We start from the raw sequence: 12,411 nt of genomic DNA, 5'->3' as shown, positions 1-12,411 counted from the left end.
ATTGCATGAATGCTTGAAGTACAGACGTATGGCATTGCAAATAGGAGACGGCGCTGCTTCTCTCCTCTCATATAGGCACTGCCACCTCACACGGGCTTCAAATCCTGCGTGACCGCGCCCGCCGTGACACAATGAATATTTTATTTATATTTGTGAATTGCAGTATGTATTATGAATAAATTTCGCCAAAAACAATGGGGGAGCGCCGTTCCCCCGCGGCCCCCGACAACTACACCCCTGTTTTTATCTAAAAAAGCAATAAGTTGTTCAGCCACAAGATTTTATTCCCTGAAAATATTTAATATGAAATTCAATCCAGTAAAACAAAACCATTGTTGTCTTCTGGACTTCAGTCAGTCTGAGAAATAAGCAACACTGACCCCCAATTTCCACTGGATACGTGTCCGCTGCGTTGCAGCTCCGATCCGGTTTTGCTCCGCCGTCCGCCCTCCGGTAATCCCCACCGGTTGCGGTTTGAGTCCGCTGCAGCGCAGTACGGTAGACAGCTGGCTCACGAGGCAGAGGAGTTCACCCGATAATCACATAATCACTCACGACCGCAGTTACAGGTCTGTGTTATTAAGAACAATAACACGAAGTGTTCCCGACCGAGGGATCAGCAGAAGAGCTTGTGTTTGTCTGTTTTTTGAGATTTGTGTGCTGGTGTCAACACGGAGTGTTTTATTTTGAAAGATAACCGGATGCTGTTTGTTATTTTTAGCGCTTGACTTCCTGTCTGCTCGGTGCTAAATTCAGCTGAATTGCTGCGTCGTGCCCCGGCATCCGGCAGATATAGAAGTCCTGCGTATTTTTGCCGGAGGGCTCCGGACTGCCGGAGCTGGGACAGAGCAGATACGCAGCGCAGCGGACCTGGTGGAGATTGACACATTGACTTAAGTGAAACGTATCTGCTCCGCTGGCGTGGCGGAGACGCAACGCAGCGGAGACGTATCCAGTGGAAATTGGGGTGACTGAGCTCATAACACAAGAGTCATAAGAAAGCTGAGTCTGAACTGAGGAAGGAGGAAGTAACACACAGGCACACACACAAACACACACGTCAGTTTTATTTAAATATGAGCTTGTTGTCTCTTGTTCAATGTGAATTTTGTATCCAGTCACGCTGTACTCACAGAAGAATCAGAGACTTTGAGTGTAAAACAATGTAGAAATAGAAATACGTAGAAATAAAACTCACCTTGCCTCAGACGTCTTCTCCTCCTCCTGCTGCTCTGTTCACTTAATATGGAGTCTGAACTCTGACTGACTCAACACTTTCACTTCCTTGTCTCCCCTCTGGTCAGTGTTGCTCCTCCTCTTGTCATTTCCTGTAAATCACATGTGTACTCATTCCTGTTCAGGTGTCTCCATGATGACCTCCCTCTGCTTGAACAGCTCAAACTAACACAGATAAACCAAACACAGCAAACTAAGTTCAGATTGCTGTCAGACAATCTTCCCCTGGTCAGCTGAGTTTACCTCCCTTCAACAATGTTTCTGGTTGTAGATCAGCTGAACAAGTATTTGGTAACGTTCAGCTCTTCAACGTGAGCTTTGTCCTGGAACAGCTTCTTCACAGACATGTTGCTGCTGCAGTCGTCTTTGTAACACCACAACAACTTTGTCACTTTCCTCATCAACTCTTTTCATAAAAACACATCATCACAAACTCATCTGGAAGATGGAAGCTACGTTTCAAGACATCTCTTAATATTTTCACTCAGATAACTAAACTAATAAACTAAAAAAAATATGTTGAGGAAGGAAAAATTCATAAACCTATTTTTCTTTATTTTTTCTTCATTTTGACTAAAGACAAAAATCCAACCGTCACCTTCTGAGTTCCAGTTTCTCTCTGATACAGAACTGAGACCGCCGGTGGCAACAGAGCCTGACGCAGTCTACAGCTAGCTAGCTAGCTAGCAGCAGCGCAGCCGTTGACATCTTTTTCTACATGTTGAATTAAAAACAGACGTTTTGTCGCTAAACGTTCATCACCTGGTGCGCACTGCATTACTTCACATTACCTTGTTCTTGTTTTTCTGCCTCCTCAACCTTCTTCCTTTTCCTTTTCTCGACGCCTGACGGTTTGATTCTTTCAGACATCTTCGCGGTCCAACTCGTACCAACGGTCACTCTCTGGCCCCGGCCACGGGCCACGTTACGTACGTACGTCACCGTCACCTTCATGTAACAGGTGACGTGGTGAATGTGGCCGTCTGATATTATTCCTTAGATATAATCCTGATGGCTGCACTGAAAAGTAACACGAGCATCAAGAGAATCCCGTTTCCTCCTGAGAAACTGTGTAAATGTCTGAGTGCCACTATAACATGTGTCCATGTCACAGGTTCGAGTCCAGCTCGTCTCCCTGTGACTGTGTGAAAAACACACTGTGGTGTTTGAGTCTCAGCTCGTTGTTGATGCAGCAGCGCCGCCTGCTGTCCGAACCAACAAACTACCAGCTGACGTCACGTTTCTCTCCCTCAGCTGTTCACTCTCCCATCAGACATCCTCCATGTTCACTGCTGTGTGTCTGACTGCAGCTGTGTGACCAGGGAAGCTGCACCACTTCTACTCATTAGAGAATAACTTCAAGCAAATAGTGACTAACATTTTACACCATGTGAGAAGTTTCTGCAGATTCCAGCCTTGAGCAGCGATATAGGACGTATATACAGGTCAGAGCAGCCACAGCAGCTGCAGCCAACAACAGCAGGAGATGAAGAGGGAGAGAAATTCACCAGACTCCCTTTAAAACTGCTCAGTTTTCATCACTGATGAGTTTGAAGACGCTCCGACTGAGACGAGCTCTTAAATATTTGGGCCTTCTTGTAGATTTTGGACGTGTTTATTTGCATGTAGTGAGATCCAGTCACGCAGCACACTTCCATCAATCAGCTGATGGTTGTATGATGGCTTGTTGAGGGCGGCTGCAGGCCCCTCAGCACCCCCACTTCCTGTGTCCATGTGTTGGACAGTCTTCTAGCAGACGCACACTCATGTTGCATGTACAGCTCACTGAGAGGAAGCTGACTCTGGACCAGTGCACGTGTGTTTTATCACACTTGTCTTGTGTCTGTGGATAAAACACAAACATGTCTTTATTGACTGTTCCACGTTCAGGGTTCAGGAAACATCAGGTCCAAACATTTATCTCATACAGATGTTTCTTTGTTTCTTCATTCAGAACAAATGTGTTATTTGTAACCCTGTTTTTATGGAAATGTAACTAAAGTTTTACTCTCGTTCTCTCTTATTGACCTTGATGTGTTTTATTATTTTGTGTTTGTGAGGTAAAATACTTTTTAGATACGCAGGATCCCTCATTATTTTTCATAATGTGCTCAAGAGAGCAGAGAAACACTTTGAGCAGGAAGTAAATCAGCTTTGAATCCAACAACAACAACAATATTGATAATCTTTATTTCTACAGCAGCTTTAAAAACAGAGTTCACAAAGTCCTTTGACAGACAAGAAAAAGCAGGAAACTCATGAAGACAACATTACAGAATAAACACTCCACAGTCGAGCCGATCACGATGAAGCCTCGTCTGAGGTGAGTTAAAACAAGAAGGCAGAACACAAAATGTCAGTTTGAGTCGTCACAAGTAAAAAGGAATAAAAGAGATGAATGAAAGAAGACGATTCTATCTTTCTTTCTTTCTTTCTTTGTTTCCTTCTTGTCTTTTCTGTCCTTTCAGGTTTGGTCTCTTGTCTTGTGGGGAGAAGTCGGCCGTCTGTCCGTGCTCGGCCTGCAGACAGACGTCAATCTGATGATAAAGAATGATTTATGAAATGTGAAGAGAGCGAGGATTAATCTCCAGAAACTTTCTACAACAAGAAGTAAAGGTGTGCTCTCCCTGTACGATGTGGAGTTGCACAGTTTGGTCTTTGAAATGGTGAAACTGGCAGAACACCAGACTAATGACAGTAATAACCACTTAGGATGGACCGGAACAGAACCAGAACTTACCGCCCTTCAGTCCACTTGAGGTTTTATCACAATATCTCTGAAAAATCCCGGGAGAAAAGAAACTAACCCAATTTTACAGCATTCAAAGAATATCTGGACTAAACTTCACAAGTCATGAAAGATTTCACACGATAAGCAGGTTTACTCTTCAGCTTGGAACAATCCTGCAGTTAAAGTAGGACAAAGAGCTTCTTTGGGATTCCTGGCTGTCGCTGGTGTCAGAAATATATCCAACCTTATTAATGACGACACATTCAAATCTTTTCAAGAAGTCAGTCCACAGTTTACCCTCAAAGACGGATCAGATTTCTGGAGATATCTGCAGATAAGAAGCAGTTTGGGGAGTGTAATGAAGCAGTTACCTGGGGATGATAATGTGCTACAGTCTGACTTTAAATGAGCTCAAAATAAACAGTCAGCCTCCACATTTTATAAGATAACTGTGAATTCAATGTATGGTAACTCTGAGAATCTCAGGCTGACATGGCAGAGGGATCTGAATGTAACACTGACGAGGACTCGTGGGCAAAGATCATTTCCAGTGCAGGCTGGTTCACAAGAGAAGCCAGAGGCAGATTTATACACTATAAGATACTTCATGGTTATTACTTTACACCTGTCCGCCTTCATAAAAAGGGTTCACTAGAAAACAGTTAGTGTCTGAAATGTAAAGGGCAGGTGGGAACCTTCCTCCATGTGATGTGGGCCTGAACTCTGGTTCTGCCCTTCTGGAAGGAACTCATTAAAGCAGTCCAGGAGTGTCTGGGATCAGCTGGGCCTGGATCAGTTCAGCTTTGCCTCCTGGGGGACAGGTGGCGTTTACCCACAATCCCCCAGCCAGCATCAGCCCGAGCTCCACCAGGCTTTATTTCAGCTGCTAGGATTATCCTCCACCACTGGAAAAGTCCAGTCAGACCAGAACACAGAGAGCGAGTTCAGTTAATGACAGTGAACGCATCATTTGACTTCATGTTAATAAAAGTCACATCAGCTCGTCTGGAACTAGTTTGTGTCTTTCATTAAAGGAGACATGTCACAGGAGCCTGATGTTATATGTTGGAGAAATGTATTTGCCTTCAGGTGTTTGTCTGTCTTTGACTTCTTCACTGTTTCATTTTCTGTCAGTTATTATGGCGTAAAGACGAGCTCTCTTTTATTTCTATATCTGGACTTTTCTTAAGTTGCAGATGGTCAATGGAGGACTTCTTCATAGAACTGGTGTTGTGCTGGTGGACTCTGACATCATTAATGCTGTGGGCAGTGTAAAGATGATGCTGTGCTTTATACATTTGTGTTGATTTTCATGTGGATTGAAAAACTAAAATGACATAAATAACAAAAAACAATGACTTTTGTGAGAAGAAGCTCCACAGGATGACGTCATGTGTCTGTGCTGATGACGTGATGTGAAAACCAGCAGGGTCACACATAAAACTTTGATAAACTTCACAGACTTTAAAGTCAAAAACAGGATTTGTTGGTTTTCTGTAAAAATCAAGAGTTTTATATTTCTGTGCACTTGTGATTGTTTCACAGACATGATTAATGAATATAAAGTGTAGAATCAGCATGTTAAACACATCTTTTTCATATCAAACATTATATAAAGATGAAATATGAAGCTGCTGACTTTGCACCAAAATCCAGACACAAGTCAGTCCAGAAAATTCAGTAAAGCCTCGATTGAATCCAGACTGTGTTCAGATTTGATCCTCTTCATTTATTCTAACATGACAAACAGCTGATATTAGTGGTAATAAGCAGAACTTCACTCTGCAACATCAACTTGTACTGTTGATCAGAAACATGTGGAAATTAACTGCACTACTCCATCGTTCCACAGGGTGGAGCTGCAACAGAGAGCACAACACAAATATCACATTAAATGTGTTCATCTACAGTTCTGTTGTCATAAAGAGAGCTAATGTGGAGACAGTGAGGGATGTAACTAAGTACATTTACTCAACAACTTTAGTTACTTTTCAGATTACATGCTGCATCAGAGCCAAAGAGCATTTTTATATTAATTTATCAGCAATAAAATGAAAAACAAGGAAAACAGGAAAGAAGAAACAAACAGAAAAATGCTGCATATTGCACCTATCAACCCGGCTGCTGATTGGTCAACTCAGAGTAAACAGAATAATTTGCATAATCTACTTTTAATAGTACATTTAATATCAGATGCTTTAGGACTTTTACTCAAGCCCTGTTCGTAAGTTTAACACTTCTTCTGTCTGCGTTTACAACACTGTCTGTAGCAATACTATGTGTTCAGAATATGTGAGTGAATAAAATAATAAAGGTCCAGGTGGAGGTCCAGGTGGAGGAGGTGTGTGAGTGTGGAGCAGAAGGAGTGGAGGAGTGTCAGTGTGTCTGCAGAGACTGTGTAGAAGGACAGAGCAGCAGCAGAGCAGTCCAGATACACTGATGATACTCTGTCACATCCAGAGGAACACAGGGATGATGCTGGACTGGACATTGTGTGTGACAGTGGAGCTGATCTCAGAGCAGTTCACACTGCAGCACTGACAGTCATCTCCACTTGTTGTGATTGGTCCGTCAGTCACTGCTGGATGAAGCTCTCCTCTCCACTCCACCTCCCAGTAACACAGCCCAGTCAGAGCCTCTCCACCCACCAGCTGATGGTGCTGCTTCAACCTCTCTGGATCATCAGGACACAGCTGATCCTCTCAACACCTCCACCTTTCTCATCACTCTGGCAGAGATCAACTCCATCTGATGAGAGAAGCAGAGAGACAGCAGAAGTGATAAATGAGTGTTTCCAGAGACTCCCTCCATCAGCTGTCAGTCAGTGATATAAAGACCAGCAGGACTTCAGTCCTGTTCAGACCACAAGTGGAGCGGCTGTGTAGCGTAGCCAGCTTCCTTTCAGCTTCATGTTAACGTGTTGGAGTGAAGCTCACAGACCTGCAGACACTTTGGACATCAAGTCTGTTTACTCTGCAGGTTTCACTGCTGACAGTCCCTGAACGCATCATTACTGCAGGAACACAGATACTCACAGCTCACTTTAATGATGATTTACTGCTGTTAAAAACCAGAGTCTCACTCACATTTAAATATTTCAGCTTCTTTGGAAACATTAAATGACAAATATGGAAATAAGATTTTTTTTTTAACATTTTAAAGTTAAATGCATCAATCTGGTGCACTTTGAAAGCAAAATTAAGAGGCTGGATCTATGAAGAACTGTGTGCTCTTGTACGCAATTTAATCACAAACACATTGGTTGTATAGATACGAATGGTGAAAACACAAAATCAACTAGAGCATACATCTGAGCCATCAAAGAAATAAAGCAAAAGTGGTAACCTGTGTTGAATTAGTTTATTTTTTTGTTCATTTTTTAATAAATAATTAAACTATAAGCTAAATTGTAATAAAAAATGAAATGGATTCGGAGGGTACATCATCAATTCATCATTAGCTGCAGCCTTAAGACATGGCAGGCAAAAACATCCACAACTTCCATAACATGTCTTCTTTCAGACTAGTGGAAAGAAAACATCCAAAATACACATTGATACTACTCTCCCTACATTCCACTCATGCCAACGATACACAGACAGCTGTGTCACTCACTGCTGCAAGCTAGGGCTGAACGATATGGACAAAATTTCATATCTCGATATTCATGCCAGATATCTTGATATCGATACGATACGATATGACTACGGGTTCGGTGAAAACCAAGGATTTTTCTGAAAAATAAAGAGATTATTTTAAGCCATATACAAATGGTTGATAGAGAAATCTTTACCAAATAATCACAAACTCACTACAGAGACAAATATATTTGAAATAACAACAGTAAAGGGAGGGAGGAGATCAAACGAACTATGTGCATTTTTACAAGATGAACGATGACATCCTAATCTGGAGAAAAACAGTGAGAGTGAAGATCGAGACTCAGCAGCTTCAGGTTATCGCTGGTAAAGTACCAGTGGAATTTAGAAAGACTAAGAAGTCAGAGAATTAACGGATCAAAACAGAGTAGACGGCAGCTATACGGTCTCAAATTCACAGAGTGAGCGGCCGCAGCGTCCGCTCCTGCTGCCCCAGCCAGCCCCCCCACATACACACCTGCAGCCAGGTGAGAGGACAGAGAGCCGGCGCTGCTGCAGGGGAGCCGCAGACTGATGACTCTGAGCAGCAGGAGAATTGCAATATAATATATTTCTCACCTTTCCCCTGATGATCTGCATAAGTCGCTTATTTTGTTGCTAGTTGCTTTTTAGAAATGAAGTCGCTAAAAGGGTCTGAAAAGTCGCTAAACTAGCTAGAAAGTCGCCAAGTTGTGTGTGCGTCTCAGTCTCCGTCTCTCTACTCCCGCCCTCGTATGTTTGTCATTGGTTAGCTTCAGCTGTCGATCCACAGCAAGCATGAAATAAGGTTTGTGGTTGGCTGGCCTTAGCGGTGCATTCAAGGGCAATCGTAAAAAGGATGTTTGTTGTAACTGCCAGAGCTGTACGTGCAGGGCGAGCGGGGTAATCTATATCGTTTATATCGTTGTTTGATATGAATATCTTGAATGTTCATATCTAGATATAGATACGATAACGATATATTGTTCAGCCCTACTGCAAGCGCAATTTTTTACTTTCACTTTCGTTTTTGGAGCAGTTTGCATATTGACATTTGTAGGACAGAGTCCTGCACAGGTCTTAATTTGCAAACCCGCACCCGGCTGTATCCGCCATACTTAAAACTATAAATCAAGCTATAAATTGATACCGATGCCCCACCCGCACGCGAAGCAAAATTGGACAGATGCAATTTTCAAAAATTAAAGTAAGTAAGTAATGAAAGTGTGTATGAGTGCAGCGCGCCACGTACAGCAAGGGGGGGGGGGGGGGGGGGGGGGGTCAGAGCCGACTGACCGGGAGTGAGAGATGCTTTGCTGAAGCTGCAGTGCGAAACACAAGTTACAGATCTTTTATGTTATTATTGTATGTTATTAAGTGTAAGAATTTTTTCGGTTCACTCTGAGACGGTGGCGGGACAAATTAGACCATGGTGGACCGCCACAGTCTAAGTAATTAATGGGAAACACTGACTGACTCCAACCCTCTACTGACCTCAGAGTCTCCAGTCTACAGTGTGGACTGTCCTTCAGATCAGACAGCAGCTTCACGTCTGAATCCTTCAGGTTGTTACAGCTCAGGTCCAGATCTCTCAGATGGGAGGGGTTGGACTTCAGAGCTGAGGCCAGAGAAGCACAGCTGATCTCTGACAAACTGCAGCTGATCAATCTGAAAAAAGAATAAATGGTGTAAGATTATAAGACAAAGTTCCTGCTTGGAAACATTCAGGGCCCTATTTAGACAGTCTACAGCACAAGGCCCTAGTTAATTTAGGGCGTGTCCAATTCATTTTTGCTGGTTAAACACAGATAATCTGGGCATGAAGTGAGGCGCATGGGGCAAAGGTTATATCTTAACTCTGAATTAGTCATGGCGTTTATTTTTGGCGGAACATAAATTAAACCAATCCGAGTCTCATCTCCCATTCCCTTTAAGAGCCCCAGGACCTGGCACATATCAACCAGTGGCTATTGTCTTTAATAAGGGTCAGGGATGTGATCCTCTGCTGCTGGACCCTCTGCCCCCCCTCTGTTAGACTGCAAATGAAAATCTAATCTGAGGAGGAGGAGGAGTGCTGCTGCGTCCCTCTGTGTGTGTGTGTGTGTATCTCAGCCCCTGTATCAGATGTGACGGGTCATAAAAGGTAGGGCTGGTGCCGCTTTTCTGCTGATTCGTCCACACTGTTGTGAACAGGTTTGTGTTAATAAACACAATAATATTTTGGTAGATAAAATGATGAAGATGTAGAGCGATAAAACAACCTCCATCATTTTCACAACAACAATGATACATTTATCACATGTATTTTAGATTTTTTTTTAGTCCGTTGTCCTCTACCTAGAAAACACTACACCAACCGCCAATCACACAGCAGAGACACAGATGCACATGGTGGATGCATGTTTCTGGCCCCTCCCACTCACAACAACTCAGAATGACGATGTCGCGCGGACACGAGAAAATGAGCGCGAGGAAACATGAAGATGAAGAAATTGAAGCGAAGAAAGGTCACACCACTTCGCTTAATTGGAAATAATTCTCCTGCCTGAAGTCTGACAAATGACAGACCAGCATTAGGTGCAAAATGTGTCGGTGAACACTAACCTCTTCCATCATCTCAACAGCTACCGACCCAAACAGAACTCCGAGAGCATTAGTCTGCACCATCATGTCAGCCTCCCCACAAGTAGCAAACAGACCAGCCCCACTGTTTCTACTAGTCAAACTTCACTTCCACAACCAACAATCAGCCATTGTCTCATATGAGAAGAAACAGAAGCGATACAAAGACAGAACCAGTGCAATTACTCACTATTAGGGCTGGGCGATATATCGATATAAAACTTATATCGATATATTTCTTAAATGTGATATGGAATTAGACCATATCGCATACATCGATATAGTTCAAATTTGTGCTGTGGCCTTGCTCCGGGCAGCCGCTGACCCGGAGCTCTCTGCACTGCTCCCCCCGCCCCTCCTCCTTCATGTACAGAGAGGGGAGGGGCTGGAACAGACACTCCGACAATCTTCAACAAACACTTCGGTGGCCGCCGTTGCCCCGCACTTTTGCCTTGATACCCCGTGAAAAAAAATCCTCGCACGGCCACCGGTCAGCGTAGTGAGCTTGCCTTTAATTACAGCCACCTGAGTGCACAGTAGTCACTCACAGTAAGATCACGATGATCTCACGTGAAAGCCTCTCAAACAGCAGCAGCGTCTCAAAACAGAAGAACGAAACTTACAGCACAGCGAGCGAGCGCAGCCGGTTTGACATGATACGTAACTGACGTATGTGGTAGGATTTAGTCCGGTAAAGTTATATTCATAAATATATTCACAGATTCGAACTTCCAAGATCAATAACTCATAAGTTAAACCTTGTTAAAACACAACTGACGGCTCTTTCCTACTGTAGTAAGGAAGACAACGAGCTACAACTTATTTTCATCAAAACGAGCGTCTGGACATTAACTCTGGTCAGTATGATCAGCCGTCTGTGAGACGATGGGCGCAGGGACCGTCTACAAATTGCAACACTGAAAAGAGAAACTATAAAAAAAATATTCAATAACTTCACTATTATTCAGAGTGTAGTGTCACCAAAATCGTTCCACACATCAATGGTCTCCTGCTGGTTATTCTACAATTTTTTTGTTTTTGGAAAAAAATATGCTTTGCCATAATTTTGAGGAATTTCTATTTGGGAGAATATTCAGTAACACTAATATTCAGTGTAGTGTCACACCACTTACCTCACTCTAACCCTACTTAAAAAAAAAAACACTTTTGTAATGTAACATACTTGATATTGGTATTTAAAAAATGTTTAAATACATAATCCATGTCTTATTATAAATTAGGATGTTATGGTATCAGTCTGAAAGGTAAATCAACACATTTTACTCAGTGGCCTTGGTGCCCTGACAAAAAACAAAGTGAAGGCCAAATGGACTTGCCCCTAAAATGATGAAATTCCCACCCACATGTCATATTTGGCTTTGATTTTGACTGAACATTTGCTCTCATTTTTCATAAAAATATCGGCATATATATCGTATATCGATATTCAGCCTAAATATATCGGGATATGACTATTAGTCCATATCGCCCAGCCCTACTCACATATACCGCTAAAGATATGATGCCCATAAGTACAGTTTAAAAACAGGGCTTCACAGAAGCTAATGATGGTCATGCATGCTAAGTACACTCTGCCAAACATCAGTCCCTCAGATGTACGCAGAGTGGAGGTCAAAGGTGGAGCAGCAGCTCAGAGATGATATGTGGTCTGGTCACACGTTCAAAACCACATCAGGTCTTACAGAACAGGAGGCTGATGAAGCTGAACTGAACAGGATACAGAAGCATAGTCATCCTCAACATTTAACTTTTTATTATTTACTTTAATTAATGTTCAGTTCAGTGTACTACCTCTCTAATATCTTTGAGACATGTTTGAAACAAGCAATCTGTTGTACATGTTTATAATTGTATCTATTCAGTGTTTAACATAAAAGCCATTTGGTTGGTTGGTTCTGTTGAATGTTTGTCATCTAGTTTCTGACATAAATAAATGTATCTTATAAACCATAATTAACCTTCTGGTTTGTTTCGGGTTCTGTCCCTAAGGAGAATAATCTTAAAACTGTAAATTCAACATTATTATTATTGTTAATTATATATTGTGATAATTATCGACATCGATCAATATAAAAAAACATATCGTGACAACAGTTTTGGCCGTTTCACCCAGACCTAATAAAATGTATCATCCTGATCAATAACGGTGGGATGAGGGTGAAATCCGTCCTTAATGAGGAAAAT

At 42.4% G+C, this 12,411-nt stretch overlaps 1 protein-coding gene and 1 long non-coding RNA gene across 2 annotated transcripts in view; both read right to left on the bottom strand.

Annotated features, from left to right (window-relative positions):
- The window catches only part of LOC115569883 (NACHT, LRR and PYD domains-containing protein 14-like), a 56,757-nt gene extending 54,356 nt beyond the window's left edge, over nt 1–2,401 (bottom strand). The window contains exon 1 of the mRNA XM_030398089.1: nt 2,028–2,401. Within this exon, the coding sequence (XP_030253949.1) occupies nt 2,028–2,190 (163 nt within the window). The 5' untranslated portion in view covers nt 2,191–2,401. The remainder of the gene's footprint in view (nt 1–2,027) is intronic.
- A 3,274-nt stretch (nt 2,402–5,675) lies between these two features.
- LOC115570000 (uncharacterized) lies at nt 5,676–9,139 on the bottom strand. Its single transcript, XR_003981659.1, has 2 exons — nt 9,079–9,139; nt 5,676–6,715 (listed from the first exon to the last, which is right to left on the bottom strand). It is a non-coding gene; the product is annotated as an uncharacterized LOC115570000 (long non-coding RNA).
- Between the last annotated feature and the right edge of the window lie 3,272 nt (nt 9,140–12,411).

The sequence above is a fragment of the Sparus aurata genome, chromosome 19, assembly GCF_900880675.1.
Source record: "Sparus aurata chromosome 19, fSpaAur1.1, whole genome shotgun sequence".
In the NCBI taxonomy this organism is placed as follows: domain Eukaryota; kingdom Metazoa; phylum Chordata; class Actinopteri; order Spariformes; family Sparidae; genus Sparus; species Sparus aurata.
This window is presented reverse-complemented; position numbering and strand designations above follow the sequence as displayed.